This window comes from Pollicipes pollicipes, unplaced genomic scaffold (genome assembly GCF_011947565.3).
Source record: "Pollicipes pollicipes isolate AB1234 unplaced genomic scaffold, Ppol_2.1 Scaffold_7261;HRSCAF=8764_pilon_pilon_pilon, whole genome shotgun sequence".
Classification (NCBI taxonomy): Eukaryota; Metazoa; Arthropoda; class Thecostraca; order Pollicipedomorpha; family Pollicipedidae; genus Pollicipes; species Pollicipes pollicipes.
The window spans coordinates 25,474,388-25,500,684 of NW_023597054.1; the positions used below are offsets into that span (position 1 = coordinate 25,474,388).

A 26,297-nucleotide genomic window follows, 5' to 3' on the forward strand; every position below is an offset into this window, starting at 1 on the left:
ACTTAAAATTGGTTTCATCCTACACTTTCAATAGACATCTGCAGCTTTCATTATCAGAGGAAAATGAAATGCACGTCTTGCATAGCTGGCTATCTGCATGGTATTCTTTCCCTTTCAGCTGAAGTGCCAAAGCAGACTTGCTATCCGAACCCGTGCGGTGCGAACTCGGAATGTCGGGAGTCGAATGGCCGTCCGGCCTGCTCCTGCCTGCCCAACTACCAGGGCAGTCCGCCCGACTGTCGGCCCGAGTGCGTGGTCAGCTCTGACTGCGCCAGCCACCTGGCCTGCGTCGGTCAGAAGTGTGTCGACCCGTGCCCGGGATCATGCGGACAGAACACGGAGTGCCGCGTGCATAACCACAATCCAGTCTGCTCCTGCCTGCGCGGATACACCGGGGATGCATATGCCCTGTGTACGCCCATACCCCGTAAGTGCGGCGTGACCGAGCATGGTATGTGTGTGATCCTGCATGATTTTATATGAAACTTATTGTTGGATGCATATTACATGCACACATCCTTACACAGGCATGCCATTTCAGAAACACCTGCACCCACGGCGCCCGTAGTTGCGGATCCCTGCTATCCGTCGCCGTGCGGAGTAAACGCCGACTGCAACGATAAGAACGGTGTGGGGGTGTGCATTTGTCGGGGCGAATATTTCGGCAACCCGTACAGTGGCTGCAGGCCCGAATGTGTTCTGGACACCGACTGTCCCCGAGACAAGAACTGCGAGCGCAACAAGTGCGTCGACCCGTGCGAGGACAGATGTGGCTCCGGAGCGGAATGCCGCGTGGTGAATCACATCATCATGTGCACGTGCCCACCGGGATACACGGGAGATGCCTTCTCCTACTGTAGCCCGGTGCCGCAAACTGTGCCACCACCACGGGAGCCGCAGTACACGAACCCGTGCCAGCCGGCTCCGTGCGGGCAGAACGCCCAGTGCCAAGAGAAGAACAGCGTGGCCGTGTGCTCGTGTCTGCCGGGCTACCAGGGCGACCCGACAACCGGCTGTCGTCCGGAGTGCGTCTCCAACGCCGAGTGCGCTCCGTCGCTGGCCTGCATCAACCAGAAGTGCAAGGACCCCTGTGCTGGTCTGTGCGGTGTCAACGCCCAGTGCCGAGTTCTCAGCCACAACCCGCTGTGCAACTGCCTGCCCGGATACGACGGAGACCCCTACAGAAGCTGCGCAGTGGCCAGAAGTAAGAGCTTCGACGCGCAAATCTTTTAAAAGCGATCCGAATGAAAAATCTTTTGTGACAAAACAGTGGTTTATGTCTAACACAGTGCCTGCATGTAGCGTTCCGCATGAACCCAAGGCATGCTGACCCTCGTGCTTTCACCTTTTTTAGCCGAACCACCCCGGCCTGAGAACCCGTGCCAGCCGACCCCGTGCGGTGCGAACTCGGAGTGTCGGGAGCAGAACAACCGTGCGGCCTGCTCCTGTCAGAAGGGCTACGTGGGCTCCCCGCCCGCCTGCCGGCCAGAGTGTGTGCTGAACACAGACTGTGCCGGCCACCTGGCCTGCATCGGGCAGAAGTGTCGCGACCCGTGCGTCGGAGAGTGCGGGGAGAACGCCGACTGCCGGGTGCAGAAGCATAATCCGGTGTGCCTCTGTCGCATCGGCTACACCGGAGACGCGTTCAGGGTCTGCCGGCGCATCCCTCCCCGTGAGTGCCGCCGAGGCGATTGGAATTGTACTTGACTGAGGTGGAGTTAAGCGCTCTTGAATGTTGGATTTCGTAGCAGATGTGTGTATCTTTTAGGAACTTACGGCGGTCGAACGCGTGGGACAGTTTCCGATGCTTTTATATTCTTGGTTTTCGTTGTTCGATGCATGGCTGTTCGGGTCATGGGTCCTGTAGCTTCTCGCTGGGATAATGATCGCTTCGATTTCTGGAGGAGGTCAAGCCGTGATCTTGGTGCTGTTTCTTCAGCGACGCCCGTGGCTGTGGTCGATACGAAGCCAGAGAATCCATGCGGTCCGGGCAAATGCGGTCCGAACGCCCAGTGCCGGGTCCACAACGGACAAGACGCCGGGCTGCGCGTGCTGACTGTGCCAGAGTACTTTGGCAATCCCGTACGAAAGCTTGTGTGACCCAGAGTGTGTGAGGTAGACTCGTCCGCGCCCGGTCCACCCGCCGTCGCTGGGGATGGATGGAGCGCAACAAGTGCGTGGATCCGTGCCCCGGCGTGTGCGGCTTCCGTGCCGACTGCCGGGTGCACGAGCACGTGCCAATGTGCTACTGCCCGGAGGGCTACCAGGGCAACCCCTTCACGGCATGCACCCCGACACCAGTGACACGTAAGTGTCCTCATTGATATCCTTGGTTCCATGCAAATCGAAAGAGTCTCGTCCTGAATGATCTGTTATGCTTATGGCATGTTTCAGCATTGCATGATACGCATGATACCCGCGCCCAGCTGCATGTTGCACGTTCCCAATTCTTGCAGCGCCATGCAAGCCGGATGAGCCCAAGGTCGTTGAACCTTGCTACCCGTCGCCGTGCGGAGCCAACACCGAATGCATTGCTAAGGACAGCGTGGCCACATGCAAGTGCAAGCCAGGCTTCCCGAAGGGTGACCCGACTACCGGCTGTCGGCCCGAGTGTGTCACCAACGCCGACTGTGCCCAGACTCTGGCGTGCGGGTCACAGCAGAAGTGCGTTGACCCGTGCCCGGGTCTGTGCGGACGGAACGCAGAATGCAGAGTCATCAACCACAACCCTCTCTGCACATGCAATAATGGATACACCGGACCGCCGTACCAAGGATGCACACGCATACCACGTAAGGCTCGTGTGTATTTCATAGACCGAAATGCTAGTGCTGTTACTGGCACGGCATTATGTATTCAAAAGCGAAATCTGATTTTGCTCTAGACTAGAGATTCTATTCCAGAGATTTACATCGGGATCGATATAGTTGTCTGTAATTAACTATTATTGCATTGATCTTGCCGAGGCTATCTATCACTTTCCTCCCGCGCCCTCTCTCTCTCTCTCTCTATTTCAACATCCTTTTGAGATATCGGGATATCAACAACTTACGTCCATCAGGATATTTATATTATTATAGATGGAAGGTCATTATAGATGGAAGGTCTTCTTTTAAGCAAGATAGGATGGGCCCTGGACCTCCTCCCTTGTGTTCAAAAGGAAGCACCCCAGTAAACGAGCTTCTCGAACCAGAAAAGCAAACTACGTTCGCTACGGAAGACATGCATTAATTTAGCTTTATCAGAACACCTACGTGGCAAACTACATATCCTGCTCATTTTTCCAGCTGAAGTGCCAAAGCAGACCTGCCTCCCAAACCCGTGCGGTGCGAACTCGAAATGTCGGGAATCGAACGGCCGTCCGGCCTGCTCCTGCCTGCCCAACTACCAGGGCAGTCCGCCCAGCTGTCGGCCCGAGTGCGTGGTCAACACTGACTGCGCCAGTCACCTGGCCTGCCTGGGACAGAAGTGCTCGGAAATATGCGAGAACGTCTGCGGGGTGAACGCAGATTGTCGCGCGCAACGCCACGTGGCCACGTGCACGTGTCGCACGGGATACACCGGAGACGCCTACTCGTACTGTTCTCCAATACCCCGTGAGTTTCCATTTCCGGACCGAGAAAGAGTTACATGGCTGCGTGTCTCGCATGATAATGTTTATTGGATGACGGCGAGCAGTGGCATGGCGAGGTGGTTTCGCACGGTGTGCGCTGCACGGCACCTCTTGCATGACTGCAATGCCGCCCGTGCAGCATGTCACAGCACGGACCATTTTCAGAGACGTTGCCTCCGCCGGTGGTGGCGGCCGTGGCTGATCCGTGCTTCCCGTCACCTTGCGGCGCCAACGCCAAATGTCAGGGGAAGAACGGCCTTGGCGTCTGTTCGTGCGTACCGGAGCACTTTGGCGACCCGTACGCCGGCTGCAGGCCCGAGTGCGTTCTGGACGCCGATTGTTCTCGAGACAAGAACTGCGAGCGCAACAAGTGCGTCGACCCGTGCGAGGACAGATGTGGCTCCGGAGCGGAATGCCGCGTGGTGAATCACATCGTTATGTGCACGTGCCCACCGGGATACACGGGAGATGCCTTCTCCTACTGTAGCCCGGTGCCGCAAACTGTGCCGCCACCACGGGAGCCGCAGTACACGAACCCGTGCCAGCCGTCTCCGTGCGGGCAGAACGCCCAGTGCCGGGAGCGGAACAGCCTGTCGGTCTGCTCATGTCTGCCTGGCTACCATGGTGACGCGACGGTCGGCTGCCGGCCGGAGTGCGTCACCAGCGCCGAGTGCGCCCTGCACCTCGCCTGCGCATCACAGAAGTGCATCGACCCGTGCGCTGGCCTGTGCGGCCCCAACGCCGTCTGCAGGGTTGCCAACCACAACCCGATGTGCAGCTGCCTGTCGGGATACGGGGGAGACCCCTACCGCCGCTGCACGCCGGCCCCGAGTAAGCATGCCCGCATCTATGCACGCTGGACAGACGGATGCGATTTTTGTGCATGATTCGTGTGTACTGCATGTTGCCTGCGCATGGAGTGTGACCCCTACCCGTGTCCTTCTAGCCGCCCCGCCTCGACCCGAGAACCCGTGCCAGTCGGACCCGTGCGGGCCCAACGCCGACTGCCGGGAGCAAAATGGCCGTGCCTCCTGCTCGTGTCACAAGGACTACATGGGCTCGCCACCCAACTGCCGGCCCGAGTGCGTGCTAAGCACGGACTGCGCGGCCCACCTGGCCTGCGTCGGCAGGAAGTGCCGCGATCCGTGCCAGGGTCGGTGCGGCATCGAAGCACTCTGCATCGTCCGCAACCACCAGCCGTTATGTCGGTGCCCGGCCGGCTACACGGGCGACGCCAGCCGCCTGTGCCGACCGGTGCCGCGTGCGCCTTGTAAGTGGCTGACGGCTCCCTCTAGGATTCCACTCGATAAGCTCGCGATGGGATAGGTCGCCTCCGTCCAGCTGATGGGAACTGTTTCCAGAAGAGGCCCCGGGTAGATGGTTTGAAAGCGTGGAGCGGTTCGGTGATTTCCCGGGAGCATCGTCACATTGGGGTATTCTGTGCAGAAAAGAGGTGGGCTGTTGAAGACACATATGGACAGTGCTCTAGCGATGTTATTGCTCAGGAGCAGTTTTGGGTGCGAAGGTGATATTTGCACCAGTTAAGGGCACGGTTCACGATATCCGGAGAGGTGGTAACCTGAAACCAGCCGCGTCAAGTACAAAACAAGGTTTAGGATGGCACGCTAAGACATTAGGCAAAGAATGGTTGGAAAGACTGGCTTTGTACCTATAATTGAGTTCTGCTGAGACATCGGCAGTGTTTTAGAAATGTGACCTATTTCAAGCGTGAAACTTCCCTCCCATTACAGCCACGCCGGCTCCAATTCCTCAACAAGAGCCGTGCTACCCGGGCAAGTGCGGTCCGAACGCCCAGTGCCGGGTCCACAATGGACTGGGCGTGTGCAGCTGCCTGACAGAATACTTCGGCAATCCGTACGAGGGCTGTCGTCCAGAGTGTGTGGTAGACTCCGACTGCGACCGGTCCAAGGCCTGTGAGCGCAACAAGTGCGTGGATCCGTGCCCCGGCGTGTGCGGCTTCCGTGCCGACTGCCGGGTGCACGAGCACGTGCCCATGTGCTACTGCTCGGAGGGCTACCAGGGAGATCCCTTCACTGCCTGCACGCCTGTACCACTGACACGTAAGCACAAGCTATGCACATGCTGTCTTTCATGAATGCTGCATGCCTATGGCGTTGCCTGACATATATCAATGCTCTTCTTGTTTATACGAATCACGGAATGTTGCATGCCTAAGAAAATCCTCCGCCCCTCTCCATTTAGCTCCTGAACCGACAAAGCGGCCTGAGGTCGTTGACCCTTGCTATCCGTCGCCGTGCGGAGTCAACACCGAGTGCACTGCCAAGGACGGCGTGGCCACATGCAAGTGCAAGCCAGGCTTCCCGAAGGGTGACCCGACTACCGGCTGTCGGCCCGAGTGCGTCACCAACGCCGACTGCGCCCAGACTCTGGCGTGCGGGTCACAGCAGAAGTGCATTGACCCGTGCCCGGGTCTGTGCGGACGGAACGCAGAGTGCAGAGTCATCAACCACAACCCTCTCTGCACGTGCCATAATGGATATACTGGACCACCGTACCAAGGATGTGTGCAGATTCCACGTAAGCATCATTAACTCTGTATTATCGTACCAACACGTTACACATGAAATTGACAACCTGCACCTGAAAAATGAGAATGCATTTGCATGGCTGCACCACCGCATGGCATGCTTCTGTTTTCCAGCTAAGACCCCGAAGCGGACGTGTGTCCCGAACCCCTGCGGTGCGAACTCGAAATGTCTGGAGCAAAACGGCCGTCCGGCCTGCTCCTGCCTGCCCAACTACATCGGCAGTCCGCCCGAATGTCGGCCCGAGTGCGTAGTCAGCTCTGACTGCGCCAGTCACCTGGCCTGCGTCGGAGAGAAGTGTGTCGACCCCTGCCCGGGATCATGCGGACAAAACGCGGAGTGCCGCGTCCACAACCACAACCCGGTCTGCTCCTGCCTGCGTGGATACACCGGGGATGCATATGCCCTGTGTACACCAATCCCTCGTAAGTGGAGCTAGCTTCTGCGAATAAGATTTGAGTTCGATGAGATTATGTTAACTTTATATTCGTTGAACATGTCCTGGTCAACTTCTTAAACACCCACACGCTTCACAGAAACACCTGCACCCACGGCGCCTGCAGTTGCCGATCCCTGCCATCCGTCGCCGTGCGGAGCAAACGCCGACTGCAACGATAAGAACGATGTGGGGGTGTGCATTTGTCGGGACAAATATTTCGGCAACCCGTACAGTGGCTGCAGGCCCGAATGTGTTCTGGACACCGACTGTCCCCGAGACAAGAACTGCGAGCGCAACAAGTGCGTCGACCCGTGCGAGGACAGATGTGGCTCCGGAGCGGAATGCCGCGTGGTGAATCACATCGTTATGTGCACGTGCCCACCGGGATACACGGGAGATGCCTTCTCCTACTGTAGCCCGGTGCCGCAAACTGTGCCGCCACCACGGGAGCCGCAGTACACGAACCCGTGCCAGCCGTCTCCGTGCGGGCAGAACGCCCAGTGCCAAGAGAAGAACAGCGTGGCCGTGTGCTCGTGTCTGCCGGGCTACCAGGGCGACCCGACAACCGGCTGTCGTCCGGAGTGCGTCTCCAACGCCGAGTGCGCTCCGTCGCTGGCCTGCATCAACCAGAAGTGCAAGGACCCCTGCGCCGGTCTGTGCGGCGTCAACGCCCAGTGCCGAGTCCTCAGTCACAACCCGATGTGCAACTGCCTGCCTGGATACGAGGGAGATCCCTACAGAAGCTGCGCAGTGGCCAGAAGTAAGAGCTCAGACGCTTCGTTATTTTATCAGTTACGTTACATGAAAATGCTGACAGGTGATTATCGTTTTGCACGTATTGCATGGTACCGTCATATATCACAGACCTGCAAGCGACGCATGTAAACCTTCCTTTTCCGACCTTCGCAGCCGAACCACCCCGGCCTGAGAACCCGTGCCAGCCGACCCCGTGCGGTGCGAACTCGGAGTGTCGGGAGCAGAACAGCCGTGCGGCCTGCTCCTGTCAGAAGGGCTACGTGGGCTCCCCGCCCGCCTGCCGGCCAGAGTGTGTGCTGAACACAGACTGTGCCGGCCACCTGGCCTGCATCGGGCAGAAGTGTCGCAACCCGTGCGAAGGAGAATGCGGCCAGAACGCTGAGTGCTCTGTCCAAAATCACCGGCCAGTGTGTCGATGCCGAAGCGGTTACACCGGGGATCCGTTCCGACTCTGTTCGCCAGCACCGAAACGTGAGTTCATCAAAGTTGCCACTTGATCACTTTTCGGATTTGTTTCGGTGACTAGAGGATTGAGGAAAATGGGGTCAGCGCCCTTATAACAGGACATGCCAGAAAGAGATATTCCAGGGCCATGCATGGTATACATATGCAGCATGAAACATGTAATTATATTATTTCCCACCAAATTTCGTTTGGCTAGACATAAATCAGCTGTGTGTATTGTCTTGCAGCTACTCTGGGTCCAGTCATACTAGAACAGGAGCCGTGCCACCCGGGCAAATGCGGCCCGAACGCCCTGTGCCGGGTCCACAACGGCCTGGGCGTGTGCAGCTGCCTGCCAGAGCATTTTGGCAATCCGTACGAGAGCTGTCGTCCAGAGTGTGTGGTAGACTCCGACTGCGACCGGTCCAAGGCCTGTGAGCGCAACAAGTGCGTGGATCCGTGCCCCGGCGTGTGCGGCTTCCGTGCCTGACTGCCGGGTGCACGAGCACGTGCCCATGTGCTACTGCCCGGAGGGCTACCGGGGAGATCCCTTCACTGCCTGCACGCCTGTACCACTGACACGTAAGCACAAACTATGCATATGCCGTCATTCACGAATGCTGCATGCCTCTTGCGTTGCCTGGCATACATCAATGCTCTGTTTAGTTATACGAATCCTGGGATACTGCATGTCTAAAAAAAATCCTCTGCCCCTCTCCATTTAGCTCCTGAACCAACAAAGCGGCCCGAGGTCGTTGACCCTTGCTATCCGTCGCCGTGCGGAGTCAACACCGAGTGCACTGCCAAGGACGGCGTGGCCACATGCAAGTGCAAGCCAGGCTTCCCGAAGGGTGACCCGACCACCGGCTGTCGGCCCGAGTGTGTCACCAACGCCGACTGCGCCCAGACTCTGGCGTGCGGGTCACAGCAGAAGTGCATTGACCCGTGCCCGGGTCTCTGCGGACGGAACGCAGAGTGCAGAGTCATCAACCACAACCCTCTCTGCACGTGCAATAATGGATATACTGGACCACCGTACCAAGGATGCGTGCAGATTCCGCGTAAGCATCATTAACTCTGTATTATCGTACCAACACGTTACACATGAAATTGACAACCTGCACCTGAAAAAATGAGAATGCATTTGCATGGCTGCACCACCGCATGGCATGTTTCTGTTTTCCAGCTAAGACCCCGAAGCGGACGTGTGTCCCGAACCCCTGCGGTGCGAACTCGAAATGTCAGGAGCAAAACGGCCGCCCGGCCTGCTCCTGCCTGCCCAACTACATCGGCAGTCCGCCCGACTGTCGGCCCGAGTGCGTAGTCAGCTCTGACTGCGCCAGCCACCTGGCCTGCGTCGGACAGAAATGTGTCGACCCGTGCCCGGGATCATGCGGACAGAACGCGGAGTGCCGCGTGCACAACCACAACCCGGTCTGCTCCTGCCTGCGTGGATACACCGGGGATGCATATGCCCTGTGTACACCAATCCCTCGTAAGTGGAGCTAGCTTCTGCGAATGAGATTTGAGATTATTTCAGCTTTATGCTTGATGCATATGTCATGGTCAAATACTAAAGCACTCACACGCTTTTCAGAAACACCTGCACCCACGGCGCCTGCAGTTGCCGATCCCTGCTATCCGTCGCCGTGCGGAGCAAACGCCGACTGCAACGATAAGAACGATGTGGGGGTGTGCATTTGTCGGGACAAATATTTCGGCAACCCGTACAGTGGCTGCAGGCCCGAATGTGTTCTGGACACCGACTGTTCCCGAGACAAGAACTGCGAGCGCAACAAGTGCGTCGACCCGTGCGAGGACAGATGTGGCTCCGGAGCGGAATGCCGCGTGGTGAATCACATCATCATGTGCACGTGCCCACCGGGATACACGGGAGATGCCTTCTCCTACTGTAGCCCGGTGCCGCAAACTGTGCCACCACCACGGGAGCCGCAGTACACGAACCCGTGCCAGCCGGCTCCGTGCGGGCAGAACGCCCAGTGCCAAGAGAAGAACAGCGTGGCCGTGTGCTCGTGTCTGCCGGGCTACCAGGGCGACCCGACAACCGGCTGTCGTCCGGAGTGCGTCTCCAACGCCGAGTGTGCTCCGGCGCTGGCCTGCATCAACCAGAAGTGCAAGGACCCCTGTGCTGGTCTGTGCGGCGTCAACGCCCAGTGCCGGGTTCTCAGCCACAACCCGATGTGCAACTGTCTGCCTGGATACGAGGGAGACCCCTACAGAAGCTGTGCTGTGGCGAGAAGTAAGAGCTTAAACGCTTCTTTCCGCTGTCACCATGATATCAATGAACTTCCACGCATATAATGGCTGCCGCATGCGCTGCATGATGCCTGCAGATTTCACACACGTGAAATTAAGGCACGCTGACCTTGCGTCTCTGACCTTCGCAGCCGAACCACCCCGGCCTGAGAACCCGTGCCAGCCGACCCCGTGCGGTGCGAACTCGGAGTGTCGGGAGCAGAACAGCCGTGCGGCATGCTCCTGTCAGAAGGGCTACGTGGGCTCCCCGCCCGCATGCCGGCCAGAGTGTGTGCTGAACACAGACTGTGCCAGCCACCTGGCCTGCATCGGGCAGAAGTGTCGCGACCCGTGCGAGGGAGAATGCGGCCAGAATGCCGAATGCTCTGTCCATAACCACCGGCCAATATGCCGATGCCGAAGCGGTTACACCGGGGATCCGTTCCGATTCTGTTCGCCAGCACCGAAACGTGAGTTTGCTCTTGCTGAATGAGTATAGGACGTGATGCGTAGCGACCAGTAAACGTAAGACGCAATGTTAAGATGTAAATCACTGATAGCACCGCTGCACAAGTCTCCTAACTTTAAGAGGAGTAGGTTGTTCGTCTTTGAATTCCTTGTGGCCACACCGGAGCGCTTATGCAAATCACCCATGATTTTATTTTTGAAGGCATTCAGCGCTGTCCACCTCTTGGTGAGCTACAGGAGTTTTAAAAGACATTCATTATCATCGATATTATACAAACATCACTCCTTCGTCGGGTTAGAGAATCTCACAGCCGGTAGACAAGGTACATTTTTTTGTAGAATTCATTGGCTCTATCGGGTCAACAGCATTGACTCCTTGTGGCGCGAGCAGTTTTATGCCCACATTTTGAAGCACGGTATCTCAAGTGTGCACGTTGACGCAGGGGCGGTGTGTTCAGTTTATGAAATGAGCGCAGCATGTATCCGAATTTCGTGCCTATTTTTGATGCGTGCATCTGCCTGAGCACTTCAATATCGGAAGCGTTGCATAGTCATGATCAATGTGCCGATTTAATGTGCTTTAAGCGGATTTCGTTTTGTCATGTCACTTTCGGGGTGACGGAGTTATAACCTGCCGGCACTTCAAAATCTATAAATGCTTCTAGATGTTACAGGCACTTATTGCAACACGAAGATTGGAGGGCATCTGGTCGCAAATTTAGCAGTTTGAGGCTAATGCGTCAGGCAACGACGGCAGAAACATTTCAGTATGCCATGCGGCAGCGCCACGCACGTGTTTTGGTGAAGTGCTGGCTATTGGTCCAATTTCACATCGCACACCTGCGCCCACCCCCCTTGGAGTTCAGAGCGATGAGCCGCACGGCTCAGTTTATTGCAGGTATTCCCTGCTTGCTGTTCTTTTCACCAAAGATGTAGCTGATGCAACATTATTTCACAGCCACACTGGCTCCAGTGATCCCCGACCAGAAGCCGTGCTACCCGGGCAAGTGCGGTTCGAACGCCCAGTGCCGGGTCCACAACGGACTGGGCGTGTGCAGCTGCCTGACAGAATACTTTGGCAATCCGTACGAGGGCTGTCGTCCAGAGTGTGTGGTAGACTCCGACTGCGACCGGTCCAAGGCCTGTGAGCGCAACAAGTGCGTGGATCCGTGCCCCGGCGTGTGCGGCTTCCGTGCCGACTGCCGGGTGCAGGACCACGTGCCCATGTGCTACTGCCCGGAGGGCTACCGGGGCGACCCCTTCACTGCATGCACACCTGTGCCTCAAACATGTAAGTATCCTCCGCTATGCAACGGAGAATTTACGCGGTGAAAGAGCATGCTGGCTGCATTTTGCCTGAACGGTTTACACGTTTGCCTGCCACATCCTATGCGTTACATCCAGTACAACTTACGCGCGCTTTGCAGCGGAGCCTCCAAAGCAGCCCGAGGTCGTTGACCCTTGCTACCCGCCACCGTGCGGAGCCAACGCCGAGTGTATCGCCAAGGACAGCGTGGCCACGTGCGAATGCAAGCCAGGCTTCCCGAAGGGTGACCCGACCACCGGCTGTCGACCCGAGTGCGTCACCAACGCCGACTGTGCCCAGACTCTGGCTTGCGGGTCACAGCAGAAGTGCGTTGACCCGTGCCCGGGCCTCTGTGGACGGAACGCAGAGTGCAGAGTCATCAACCATAATCCGATGTGCATCTGCGAAAGGGGCTACACAGGATCAGGCTACCAGGGATGCACACCGATTCCGCGTAAGCCATCATCCTGTAAAGTTTCTATAGTTTTATGGCTACATTTATTTGAGCACACTATCCGATGACATCATTAGTTTTCAGGGGATTGCAATGAATTTTGCAGCAAGGTGCCTCTTTTTCAGCTGAGGTGCCTAAGCAGACTTGCTACCCGAACCCGTGCGGTGCGAACTCGGAATGTCGGGAGTCGAACGGCCGTCCGGCCTGCTCCTGCCTGCCCAACTACCAGGGCAGTCCGCCCGACTGTCGGCCCGAGTGCGTGGTCAACTCCGACTGTGCCAGCCACCTGGCCTGCGTCGGACAGAAGTGTGTCGACCCGTGCCCGGGATCATGCGGACAGAACGCGGAGTGCCGCGTGCACAACCACAATCCAGTCTGCTCCTGCCTGCGCGGATACACCGGGGATGCATATGCCCTGTGTTCCCGGATTCCTCGTGAGTTTCACTTGATGTGCATGATGAGCGTGGCGAGCATGTCTTTATACGCATGATTCATTTTGATATTGCAATCAAGTTACAAGTCACTTTAAATTGCTTATAGTCCAACACGCTTTTCAGAAACACCTGCACCCACGGCGCCTGCAGTTGCCGATCCCTGCTATCCGTCGCCGTGCGGAGCAAACGCCGACTGCAACGATAAGAGCGGTGTGGGGGTGTGCATTTGTCGGGGCGAATATTTCGGCAACCCGTACAGTGGCTGCAGGCCCGAATGTGTTCTGGACACCGACTGTCCCCGAGACAAGAACTGCGAGCGCAACAAGTGCGTCGACCCGTGCGAGGACAGATGTGGCTCCGGAGCGGAATGCCGCGTGGTGAATCACATCATCATGTGCACGTGCCCACCGGGATACACGGGAGATGCCTTCTCCTACTGTAGCCCGGTGCCGCAAACTGTGCCGCCACCACGGGAGCCGCAGTACACGAACCCGTGCCAGCCGACTCCGTGCGGGCAGAACGCCCAGTGCCAAGAGAAGAACAGCGTGGCCGTGTGCTCGTGTCTGCCGGGCTACCAGGGCGACCCGACAACCGGCTGTCGTCCGGAGTGCGTCTCCAACGCCGAGTGCGCTCCGTCGCTGGCCTGCATCAACCAGAAGTGCAAGGACCCCTGTGCGGGTCTGTGCGGCGTCAACGCCCAGTGCCGGGTTATCAACCACAACCCGATGTGCAACTGCCTGTCTGGATACGAGGGAGATCCCTACAGAAGCTGCGCTGTGGCAAGGAGTAAGGGCTCAGACGCTTCGTTATTTTGTCACAGTTACGTTACATGAAAATGCTGGCATGTGATTATCGTTTTGCACGTATTGCATGATACCGTCATATATCACAGACCTGCGAGCGACGCGTGTTAACCTTCCTTTTCCGACCTTCGCAGCCGAACCACCCCGTCATGAGAACCCGTGTCATCCGACCCCGTGCGGTGCGAACTCGGAGTGTCGGGAGCAGAACAGCCGTGCGGCCTGCTCCTGTCAGAAGGGCTACGTGGGCTCCCCGCCCGCATGCCGGCCAGAGTGTGTGCTGAACACAGACTGTGCCAGCCACCTGGCCTGCATCGGGCAGAAGTGTCGCGACCCGTGCGAAGGAGAATGCGGCCAGAACGCTGAGTGCTCTGTCCAAAACCACCGGCCAGTGTGTCGATGCCGAAGCGGTTACACGGGGGATCCGTTCCGATTCTGTTCGCCGATTCCACAACGTGAGTAATCTTCCTGTTGGTAGCTGAACATGTCCTATGTACGTTGATATCAGCACGCTCTTATTCAACATAGCGGTGTTTTTTGAGTGCCACGACTTTAAACTAAACAGTTTAAAGTCGTGTCACACAAGTGAGCCAATGCGACTTTTAGTTCGCTGCACACATTAATGAAGAAAAATTTGCCATGCGGTGATTTCCGTCTTGCCCGGAGTAGTTTTCCTGGTGATAATGGTGTGATCTGCCTCTGGCTTTATTTAGACAATTTTAAGTTTTTTGCTATGCAATCTAACCTTACCAACTGTAGTCTCGAACAAGACATTATCACTCTTACTGGCAGGCCCAGCACAACCGGTCACGCCTCGGCCACTGCCGTGCTACCCGGGCAAGTGCGGTTCGAACGCCCAGTGCCGGGTCCACAACGGCCTGGGCGTGTGCAGCTGCCTGACAGAATACTTTGGCAATCCATACGAGGGTTGTCGTCCAGAGTGTGTGGTAGACTCCGACTGCGACCGGTCCAAGGCCTGTGAGCGCAACAAGTGCGTGGACCCGTGCCCCGGCGTGTGCGGCTTCCGTGCCGACTGCCGGGTGCAGGACCACGTGCCCATGTGCTACTGCCCGGAGGGCCACCGGGGCGACCCCTTCACTGCATGCACACCTGTACCTCAGACGAGTGAGTGCTCTCCCAGCATGTTCTGTAAAAGTGTTTGCATGACACCTTGCACGTTTCCGCTGCATTCAGGCAACACGAGTGCTTGATATGACTTGCATGTGCTCCTTGCATGTAATTTCAAGCCTGCCCATGTTGCGTACTTGTGGAGATAAAACCTTCATTACCAGTTATTGGAGACAAGTTTATAGGATGGGCATCCTGCGATGGAAAATTACAAAGCGGCAGATTAAGGCAAACTGTGCAGCCAGGCCAAGCACAGCATACTGCGTGCTCGACGCACGCATGCTCTTCCCATCATGCATGCCCGAATATTTCGTTCTGCAACAACCGCCGTGGTTGCAGTTAAACCAGCAGAGAAGCCGAAAGATGATGATGCTTGCTATCCATCGCCGTGCGGAGCCAACGCCGAGTGTACCGCCAAGGACAGCGTGGCCACATGCGAGTGCAAGCCAGGCTTCCCGAAGGGTGACCCGACCACCGGCTGTCGGCCCGAGTGTGTCACCAACGCCGACTGTGCCCAGACTCTGGCGTGCGGTTCACAGCAGAAGTGCATTGACCCGTGCCCGGGCCTCTGCGGACGGAACGCAGAGTGCAGAGTCATCAACCATAACCCTATCTGCACATGCAACAACGGATTCACTGGACCCCCGTACCAGGGCTGTGTGCAGATTCCACGTAAGCAAACATTTGCCAGCAAATATTAACACGTGCCCGGGTGGCCGGTTAGATGCCCTTCGCTCGGGTGGGGGGAGGGGGGGGGGGCAATTTGACTCCCCTCCTGAGAGCTCGGGAACTAAGAAAGCTAGATACATCAAATTTAAAGGGTGTTTTGACCTGTACGTGAACTCACTTAGGGCAAAGTTTGAGCCTCCTAGGTCATGATTTTCAGGTTAAATAAGGTCAGACAAGATCAAATTCCATGTTGGTCTCCAAAGTGTCCCCAGAACCTAGGGAACTGTTTCTAAGCAAAAGGTCACAAGCCCATTTGAGGCCAGTGACCTTGTTTGACCTTTTGAAGGTCATTGTGACCAAAATCATGCAAGACTGCCCTGAGTTTTGGATTTGAATAAGCGACAAAGATTAAGCTAGACAGTATGTTTCTCAAACAAAATGTCGATCCAGGTCATCTTAGGTCAATGACCTGTTCTGATCTCTAAGAAGTCAATGGAAGATGTATAATGCGGTTGCCGCTGCCAATAGATTCGAAATGAGCACCAGAATCTATCCCATGCGGCAAGTCCTAGAGTAAAATATCAGGATAGCTTTGACCTTGGTCTAACCTTTATAGCTGACCTTAGATCAACATAATTTGCTTATTCAGTTTATTCTGGTGCCTAAGAAAGCATCTCAGAAATGAATGGCTCGGTCAAACAGTCCGCCATTGTATCAGATTGGATACTTTCCTAGAAACGGCCTTCGCTGAAACCATGGCCTGATTTTAACCTGCCATAGGTCGGCAACCTCACAAGGTACATCAAATTGCTTTATGTCAAACAATCCGCTATTCAAATGTCTACAGCTATGCTAAATTTGGCGCGGCTACGCCCTGCCGTTCGGAAACCATTCTGGAAAAACCTTCGGGGGGGGGGGGTGACAATTTGACGCCCCACCCGAACGCGTGTTAACCTGCTTCTGCCTTCCAAAACATTTTTGTTCTTAGATAGCGTATCCATGTCCATATGTCTGTTCCAAGCCTTCAAGGGAACATCTTTTTGCAGAGGAGACGCCTAAGAAGACCTGCTTCCCGAACCCTTGCGGCTCTTACTCAGAATGTCGGGAGTCGAACGGCCGTCCGGCCTGCTCCTGCCTGCCCAACTACCTGGGCAGTCCGCCCGACTGTCGACCCGAGTGCGTGGTCAACTCCGACTGTGCCAGTCACCTGGCCTGCGTCGGAGAGAAGTGTGTCGACCCGTGCCCGGGATCATGCGGACAGAACGCGGAGTGCCGCGTGCACAACCACAATCCGGTCTGCTCCTGCCTCCCTGGGTTCCGCGGAGATGCATACGCCCTATGCACAAGAATTCCTCGTAAGTCAACCGTTGTAATGGCCGAAATCATGCTGCACAGCATTCATATACAATTATGTAATTACGCAGTTTATTGAAATCTCTGTTGCGATGAATTATGAAACTCTCAAGGAATGCATGCCATTTCAGAAACACCTGCACCCACGGCGCCTGCGATTGCGGATCCCTGCTATCCGTCGCCGTGTGGAGCAAACGCCGACTGCAACGATAAGAGCGGTGTGGGGGTGTGCATTTGTCAGGACAAATATTTCGGCAACCCGTACAGTGGCTGCAGGCCCGAATGTGTTCTGGACACCGACTGTTCCCGAGACAAGAACTGCGAGCGCAACAAGTGCGTCGACCCGTGCGAGGACAGATGTGGCTCCGGAGCGGAATGCCGCGTGGTGAATCACATCATCATGTGCACGTGCCCACCGGGATACACGGGAGATGCCTTCTCCTACTGTAGCCCGGTGCCGCAAACTGTGCCACCACCACGGGAGCCGCAGTACACGAACCCGTGCCAGCCGACTCCGTGCGGGCAGAACGCCCAGTGCCAAGAGAAGAACAGCGTGGCCGTGTGCTCGTGTCTGCCGGGCTACCAGGGCGACCCGACAACCGGCTGTCGTCCGGAGTGCGTCTCCAACTCCGAGTGCGCTCCGTCGCTGGCCTGCATCAACCAGAAGTGCAAGGACCCCTGTGCCGGTCTGTGCGGCGTCAACGCCCAGTGCCGGGTCATCAACCACAACCCGATGTGCAACTGCCTGCCGGGATACGACGGAGACCCCTACAGAAGCTGTGCTGTGGCAAGGAGTAAGAGCTCAAATAGTTAATTATTCTGTCAATTTGATACAAAAGCACTTATTTGCATGCGATGGCTGCTGCATGTATTGCATGATGCCTGCACATGTCACAAACATGAAATCAAGGCGCGCTGACCTTCCGTCTCTGACCTTCGCAGCCGAACCAACCCGGCCTGAGAACCCGTGTCATCCGACCCCGTGCGGTGCGAACTCGGAGTGCCGGGAGCAGAACAGCCGTGCGGCATGCTCCTGTCAGAAGGGCTACGTGGGCTCCCCGCCCGCATGCCGGCCAGAGTGTGTGCTGAACACAGACTGTGCCAGCCACCTGGCCTGCATCGGGCAGAAGTGTCGGAACCCGTGCGAAGGAGAATGCGGCCAGAACGCTGCGTGCACGGTGGTCAACCACAATCCCATCTGCCGCTGTGAAGCTGGTTACCTCGGCGATCCCTTCCAGTTTTGCGCGTTGGTGCCTAAAAGTGAGTCCAGACATTTTGTTCGGGAAGATTTTGTTAACCTGGTTTTCCTTACGAAGCAGTTATATTTACGACGATATTTATCAAACTGGGTTCGTACGCGGAGCGAGAACAGTGTTTTATCACTTTTTAAAAGATATTGGATAAGATCAGGCAACCAAACAAACTGAAACAAAATGCTACACCATTATTATATTGTCGGGGTGTTTGTTGCTTTCACTGAGCACCATTTTCGCAGTAAGTTAGATCATAAGGTCGGTGTATTAAACATGATACGATAATTAAGAACACCGATGGCTCTGGCCGAATTATGGTCTCCAATGCTCAACCACAGTTTAATTGCAAGATATATTTTTCTTCAGCTACGCCGGCTCCAATTCCTCAACAAGAGCCGTGCTACCCGGGCAAGTGCGGCACAAACGCCCAGTGCCGGGTCCACAACGGCCTGGGCGTGTGCAGCTGCCTGACAGAATACTTTGGCAATCCGTACGAGGGCTGCCGGCCAGAGTGTGTGGTAGACTCCGACTGCGACCGGTCCAAGGCCTGTGAGCGCAACAAGTGCGTGGATCCGTGCCCCGGCGTGTGCGGCTTCCGTGCCGACTGCCGGGTGCAGGACCACGTGCCCATGTGCTACTGCCCGGAGGGCTACCGGGGCGACCCCTTCACTGCATGCACGCCTGTACCTCAAACATGTAAGTGTCCTGCTACCTCTTCCACCTGAAATGGAGCATGTGCATGATCTACGCATGTGTACGATATTTCGGAATGCCACAAATCTGCATGAATCACTTGGTATATCATGTTCCTGTTTCCACATTATAAACGCCTTGCAGCGGAACCACCGAGGAAGCCAGTCAAGACTGATCCTTGCTATCCATCACCGTGCGGAGCCAACGCCGAATGCATTGCCAAGGACAGCGTGGCCACATGCGAATGCAAGCCAGGCTTCCCGAAGGGTGACCCGACTACCGGCTGTCGGCCCGAGTGTGTCACCAACGCCGACTGTGCTCAGACTCTGGCGTGCGGGTCGCAGCAGAAGTGCGTTGACCCGTGCCCGGGTCTCTGCGGACGGAACGCGGAGTGCAGAGTCATCAGTCATAATCCGCGCTGCACCTGTCTCAGTGGATACACTGGAGCACCGTACCAAGGATGCACTATTCTAAGACGTAAGGAGCTATTCACGCGCAAAATGTCACTGCATTTGTTGAACAAAAGAATCATTGATTACGTCTATTCAAACAACCCTGCGGCATGCTCCATTTCTTCCTTTCTTTTTCAGCTGAAGTACCAAAACAAACTTGCTACCCGAACCCGTGCGGTGCGAACTCGAAATGTCAGGAGCAAAACGGCCGTCCGGCCTGCTCCTGCCTGCCCAACTACCATGGCAGTCCGCCCAACTGTCGGCCCGAGTGCGTGGTCAACTCCGACTGTGCCAGTCACCTGGCCTGCGTCGGAGAGAAGTGTGTCGACCCGTGCCCGGGATCATGCGGACAGAACGCGGAGTGCCGCGTGCACAACCACAATCCAGTCTGCTCCTGCCTGCGCGGATACACCGGGGATGCATATGCCCTGTGTACGCCCATACCCCGTAAGTGCGGCGTGACCGAGCATGGTATGTGTGTGATCCTGCATGATTTTATATGAAATTTATTGTTGGATGTATATTGCATGCACATACCCTTACACAGGCATGCCATTTCAGAAACACCTGCACCCACGGCACCTGCAGTTGCCGATCCCTGCTATCCATCGCCGTGCGGAGCAAACGCCGACTGCAACGATAAGAGCGGTGTGGGGGTGTGCATTTGTCGGGACAAATATTTCGGCAACCCGTACAGTGGCTGCAGGCCCGAATGTGTTCTGGACACCGACTGTTCCCGAGACAAGAACTGCGAGCGCAACAAGTGCGTCGACCCGTGCGAGGACAGATGTGGCTCCGGAGCGGAATGCCGCGTGGTGAATCACATCATCATGTGCACGTGCCCACCGGGATACACGGGAGATGCCTTCTCCTACTGTAGCCCGGTGCCGCAAACTGTGCCACCACCACGGGAGCCGCAGTACACGAACCCGTGCCAGCCGGCTCCGTGCGGGCAGAACGCCCAGTGCCAAGAGAAGAACAGCGTGGCCGTGTGCTCGTGTCTGCCGGGCTACCAGGGCGACCCGACAACCGGCTGTCGTCCGGAGTGCGTCTCCAACGCCGAGTGCGCTCCGTCGCTGGCCTGCATCAACCAGAAGTGCAAGGACCCCTGTGCGGGTCTGTGTGGCGTCAACGCCCAGTGCCGAGTCCTCAGCCACAACCCGCTGTGCAACTGCCTGCCGGGATACGAGGGAGACCCCTACAGAAGCTGCAAGGTGGCAAAAAGTAAGAGTTGGCGGGATATCATTGTCGACAAACGGAACGTATCAAATTCGACACTTTGTTCTGCATGTCACATCCGATTTTGCACGGTTGCATGCCAGTGCTCCATTTCACCGCATGGCTCCTGGTCGTTCACAAACCGTTCCAGCATGTTTGTTTCCCTTTTTAGCGGAACCAACTCGTCCTGGAAACCCGTGTCATCCGAGCCCTTGCGGTGCGAACTCGGAGTGTCGGGAGCAGAACAGCCGTGCGGCATGCTCCTGTCAGAAGGGCTACGTGGGCTCCCCGCCCGCATGCCGGCCGGAGTGTGTGCTGAACACAGACTGTGCCAGCACGCTTGCCTGCATCGGCCAGAAGTGTCGCGATCCATGCGAGGGTGAATGTGGCCAGAACGCCGAATGCACAGTGATCAACCACAACCCGATTTGTCGCTGCGAGTCTGGCTACACTGGAGATGCATTCCGGTATTGCTCACCGGTGCCCAAAAGTAAGTTGCGTATGTTGTTGTGTTGTCATTTGCTCCTTGCACAAAGGATTACGCATCACGGCTCCATCTCACTCGGCTGGTCTGTATGGAAATCGAACGTATCGTGAAACTTGGTGTCGTGGCGGTTGGAGTGAATTCTTCTGTAGGTAGATGTGTTTACTGGAGATTGGCGTGCTATCGGTATGCTACCTATGGCGTTTTGAACGGACCGTATTTTATCTCCGGTACGAGGACAGAGGCATGGCACGATATTATATTTATTCCGCATTTCTCCAGCCACGCCGGCTCCAATTCCTCAACAAGAGCCGTGCTTCCCGGGCAAGTGCGGCACGAACGCCCAGTGCCGGGTCCACAACGGACTGGGCGTGTGCAGCTGCCTGCTGGAGCACTTTGGCAATCCGTACGAGGGCTGTCGTCCAGAGTGTGTGGTAGACTCCGACTGCGACCGGTCCAAGGCCTGTGAGCGCAACAAGTGCGTGGATCCGTGCCCCGGCGTGTGCGGCTTCCGTGCCGACTGCCGGGTGCAGGACCACGTGCCCATGTGCTACTGCCCGGAGGGCTACCGGGGCGACCCCTTCACTGCATGCACGCCTGTACCTCAGACGAGTGAGTGCTCTCCCAGCATGTTCTGTAAAAGTGTTTGCATGACACCTTGCACGTTTCCGCTGCATTCAGGCAACACGAGTGCTTGATATGACTTGCATGTGCTCCTTGCATGTAATTTCAAGCCTGCCCATGTTGCGTACTTGTGGAGATAAAACCTTCATTACCAGTTATTGGAGACAAGTTTATAGGATGGGCATCCTGCGATGGAAAATTACAAAGCGGCAGATTAAGGCAAACTGTGCAGCCAGGCCAAGCACAGCATACTGCGTGCTCGACGCACGCATGCTCTTCCCATCATGCATGCCCGAATATTTCGTTCTGCAACAACCGCCGTGGTTGCAGTTAAACCAGCAGAGAAGCCGAAAGATGATGATGCTTGCTATCCATCGCCGTGCGGAGCCAACACCGAATGCATTGCCAAGGACGGCGTGGCCACATGCAAGTGCAAGCCAGGCTTCCCGAAGGGTGACCCGACCACCGGCTGTCGGCCCGAGTGTGTCACCAACGCCGACTGCGCCCAGACTCTGGCGTGCGGGTCACAGCAGAAGTGCGTTGACCCGTGCCCGGGTCTGTGCGGACGGAACGCAGAGTGCAGAGTCATTAACCACAACCCTATCTGCACATGCAAGAATGGATACACTGGATCACCATACCAAGAATGCTCCGAAGTTAAACGTAAGCTCTAAATCATTGATTGCAAAGCCATGCCACAGTCTAGAAATACAATTGATTTGGTGGATTGATGCGCATTTGACACAATTTGCAACCTGCTAAATGCATGCTGTTCCTGACCTTTCAGCTGATGTACCGAAGAAAACTTGCTATCCGAACCCGTGCGGTGCGAACTCGGAATGTCGGGAGTCAAACGGCCGTCCGGCCTGCTCCTGCCTGCCCAAATACCTAGGCAGTCCGCCAGATTGTCGGCCCGAGTGCGTGGTCAACTCCGACTGTGCCAGTCACCTGGCCTGCGTCGGAGAGAAGTGTGTCGACCCGTGCCCGGGATCATGCGGACAAAACGCGGAGTGCCGCGTGCACAACCACAACCCGGTCTGCTCCTGCCTGCGAGGATACACCGGCGATGCATATGCCCTGTGTACACCCATACCCCGTGAGTGTAATCAGCTTCTGCGAAAAATATTCGATATTTATGACATTGCTTCAACTTAATTGTCTGGTGTATCTTGCATGGCGAAATTTTCATCACCACACGCTTCACAGAAACACCTGCACCCACGGCGCCTGCAGTTGCGGATCCCTGCTACCCGTCGCCGTGCGGAGCAAACGCCGACTGCAACGATAAGAGCGGTGTGGGGGTGTGCATTTGTCGGGGCGAATATTTCGGCAACCCGTACAGTGGCTGCAGGCCCGAATGTGTTCTGGACACCGACTGTTCCCGAGACAAGAACTGCGAGCGCAACAAGTGCGTCGACCCGTGCGAGGACAGATGTGGCTCCGGAGCGGAATGCCGCGTGGTGAATCACATCATCATGTGCACGTGCCCACCGGGATACACGGGAGATGCCTTCTCCTACTGTAGCCCGGTGCCGCAAACTGTGCCACCACCACGGGAGCCGCAGTACACGAAGCCGTGCCAGCCGACTCCGTGCGGGCAGAACGCCCAGTGCCAAGAGAAGAACAGCGTGGCCGTGTGCTCGTGTCTGCCGGGCTACCAGGGCGACCCGACAACCGGCTGTCGTCCGGAGTGTGTCTCCAACGCCGAGTGCGCTCCGTCGCTGGCCTGCATCAACCAGAAGTGCAAGGACCCCTGTGCCGGTCTGTGCGGCGTCAACTCCCAGTGCCGAGTCATCAACCACAACCCGATGTGCAACTGCCTGTCGGGATACGAGGGAGATCCCTACAGGAGCTGCACTGTGGCAAGAAGTAAGATAGATGCTTTCTCATCGCGGCGGTTATTTTTCATCACTTAAGAACCAAAACAGACATTATGTTAAGCTGTTGTAGCTGGTTACACAGAAGCCTAAACTGAGGGTTTTTCATGTTTATCCTATAGTTTCTTGCTTTTTGCATGTTTGTTCTCATGGTTCATGGTTCATGAGTCTCATGTTCTCACGATTTTCCTCATGGTGGTTGAGGACCATTTCCAAGCATGCGTATTCGTGATTACAGCGGAACAACCTCGGCCTGAGAACCCGTGCCAGCCGACCACTTGCGGTGCAAACTCGGAGTGTCGGGAGCAAAACGGCCGTGCGGCCTGCTCCTGTCAGAAGGGCTACGTGGGCTCCCCGCCCGCCTGCCGGCCAGAGTGTGTGCTGAACACAGACTGTGCCAGCCACCTGGCCTGCATCGGGCAGAAGTGTCGCGACCCGTGCGAAGGAGAATGCGGGGTGAACGCTGAGTGCACAGTTGCCAATCACAATCCAGTGTGCCGGTGCAAGCCCGGGAACACTGGTAATCCACTCCGTTACTGTTCACCAGTTCCCCAAAGTGAGTCGCTGTTGCCAAAGATATTATTATTTTCATTATATCACACTATGAAACGTTTGGGCATTTCAGTTATACCGCATATTGTGTATTGAACCAGTAAGATCTACTCGCATAAGTTGATGGGATCGAATTTCTGATTAGCTTACAGTTAATTCGTATGATTTCAAAAACTTTTCAAACCTTATTCGGAAATGTGTTTCACACGCCCACTCAACTCTGCAGCAACACCAAGACCGCAAGTATTCCACAAAGACCCTTGTCATCTCGGCAAATGCGGCCAGAACGCCCAGTGTCGGGTCCACAACGGACTGGGCGTGTGCAGCTGCCTGCCAGAGTACTTTGGCAATCCGTACGAGGGCTGTCGTCCAGAGTGTGTGGTAGACTCCGACTGCGACCGGTCCAAGGCCTGTGAGCGCAACAAGTGCGTGGATCCGTGCCCCGGCGTGTGCGGTTTCCGTGCCGACTGCCGGGTGCAGGACCACGTGCCCATGTGCTACTGCCCGGAGGGCTACCAAGGCGACCCCTTCACGGCATGCAGACCTGTACCTCCAACACGTAAGAATCCATGAGCTATAATTTTGGGGATGCCATGACGCTTCCACCATCTTATGGAGTTAAATCAGATTGAACAACACGGATATATTAAGAGATATACCTACATCTGCTCGGATATGGTTAAAGTCTCTGATCCGCTGTTTTCAGTTTATCTGGTGCCACTCTAAGTCTGATATTTTTCTCCATACTCATGTCATGTATCTTGCAACTGCTGCCATTCTTGCAGCTAAACCAACCGAGACACCAGTGAAGCCCGACCCTTGCCACCCGTCGCCGTGCGGAGCCAACGCCAAATGCATTGCCAAGGACAGCGTGGCCACGTGCGAATGCAAGCCAGGTTTCCCGAAGGGTGACCCGACCACCGGCTGTCGGCCCGAGTGTGTCACCAACGCCGACTGTGCCCAGACTCTGGCGTGCGGGTCACAGCAGAAGTGCGTTGACCCGTGCCCGGGTCTGTGCGGACGGAACGCAGAGTGCAGAGTCATCAACCATAATCCGCGTTGTACCTGCCTCAGTGGATACACTGGAGCACCGTACCAAGGATGCACCGTTGTCAAACGTAAGATCCGCTGATATCTGTGCTCACATGATATGGATACAAAGCAACCAATTTTAATATGCAAAATTACCATGCATGCAGCGTTTGGCACGGTACTTTCTATCTTTTCAGCCAACACGCCCAAGCAGACTTGCTATCCGAACCCGTGCGGTGTGAACTCGAAATGTCAGGAGATGAACGGCCGCCCGGCCTGCTCCTGCCTGCCCGAGTACTTGGGCAGTCCGCCCGACTGTCGGCCCGAGTGCGTGGTCAGCACTGACTGTCCCAGTCACCTGGCCTGCGTCGGACAGAAGTGCGTCGACCCCTGCCTGAAGGCATGTGGACTGCACGCGGTGTGTAAGGTGTACCGGCATGCCCCGGTGTGCTCCTGTGCACCGGGATACACTGGATACGCCTATTCGGGCTGCACGCCCGTGCCCAGTAAGTCCTATCTCCTCCACAGCTCACAATTCACATATCTGGACAATTTGAGGCGACTGATTTTCCACGCGGCAGCCACAGCCTGGATGCTAATGTTCTGCCGCCTTTCCAGAACTTCCGGCTTTGCCGACGGCTCCAACCGTGGCTGATCCTTGTTACCCCTCGCCGTGCGGTGATAACGCCCACTGCCAGGCCAAGAGCGGTCTGGCCATATGCGCCTGCATTTCCGAACACTTCGGCGACCCGTACGCCGGCTGTCGGCCCGAGTGCGTGCTGGACACGGACTGTCCCCGGGACAAGAATTGTGAGCGCAACAAGTGCGTGGACCCGTGCGCGGGCGTGTGCGGCACCGGCGCCGACTGTTCGGTGGCGAACCACATTCTGCGCTGCAGCTGCCCGGCCGGCCACACGGGCGACCCGTTCTCGCGCTGTTTCCCGGCGCCGGCGCTTCCGGCGCCGCCGTCGCGGCCGCTCGCCGAGTCGCCGTGCCGCGCCCAGCCGTGCGGCCCGAACGCCGAGTGCCGAGAGGTGCGCGGCGCGGCCGTGTGCGTCTGCCTGCCGGGATACCGCGGCGACGCGACGGCCGGCTGCCGGCCCGAGTGCGTCACGCCCGCCGACTGCCCGCCGGCGCTCACCTGCATCAGCCACAAGTGCCGCGACCCGTGCGCCGGCCTCTGCGGAAGCAATGCTCTCTGCCACGTGCAGAACCACAACCCCTTGTGCACGTGTCGGCCGGCCTACACGGGCAACCCGTACCACGGCTGCCAGATCACGCCTTGTAAGCACCGGCTGCGGGGAGAGAGCACGCCAAGCGTGTCGCGCTCAGCAATTCTGCCGCGTCAAGTTCAGCAATGCACATACACGGATCTGACGCTATATATGACTGATTTATTTGACGTATATCGGATTTACCTGTCAT

The 26,297-nt window shown here is 56.6% G+C and overlaps 1 protein-coding gene across 1 annotated transcript in view; it reads left to right on the forward strand.

Annotated features, from left to right (window-relative positions):
* The window catches only part of LOC119112033 (uncharacterized), a 144,467-nt gene that overhangs the window by 89,097 nt on the left and 29,073 nt on the right, over nucleotides 1-26,297 (forward strand). Inside the window, 19 exon segments of the mRNA XM_037235993.1 lie at nucleotides 2,457-2,792; nucleotides 3,288-3,596; nucleotides 3,779-4,444; nucleotides 4,560-4,883; nucleotides 5,365-5,694; nucleotides 5,837-6,172; nucleotides 6,297-6,605; nucleotides 6,717-7,379; nucleotides 7,529-7,846; nucleotides 11,502-11,834; nucleotides 11,971-12,303; nucleotides 12,429-12,737; nucleotides 12,861-13,523; nucleotides 13,675-13,881; nucleotides 23,734-23,844; nucleotides 24,067-24,399; nucleotides 24,626-24,958; nucleotides 25,070-25,378; nucleotides 25,491-26,156. Of these exon segments, the coding sequence (XP_037091888.1) occupies nucleotides 2,457-2,792; nucleotides 3,288-3,596; nucleotides 3,779-4,444; nucleotides 4,560-4,883; nucleotides 5,365-5,694; nucleotides 5,837-6,172; nucleotides 6,297-6,605; nucleotides 6,717-7,379; nucleotides 7,529-7,846; nucleotides 11,502-11,834; nucleotides 11,971-12,303; nucleotides 12,429-12,737; nucleotides 12,861-13,523; nucleotides 13,675-13,881; nucleotides 23,734-23,844; nucleotides 24,067-24,399; nucleotides 24,626-24,958; nucleotides 25,070-25,378; nucleotides 25,491-26,156 (7,188 nt within the window).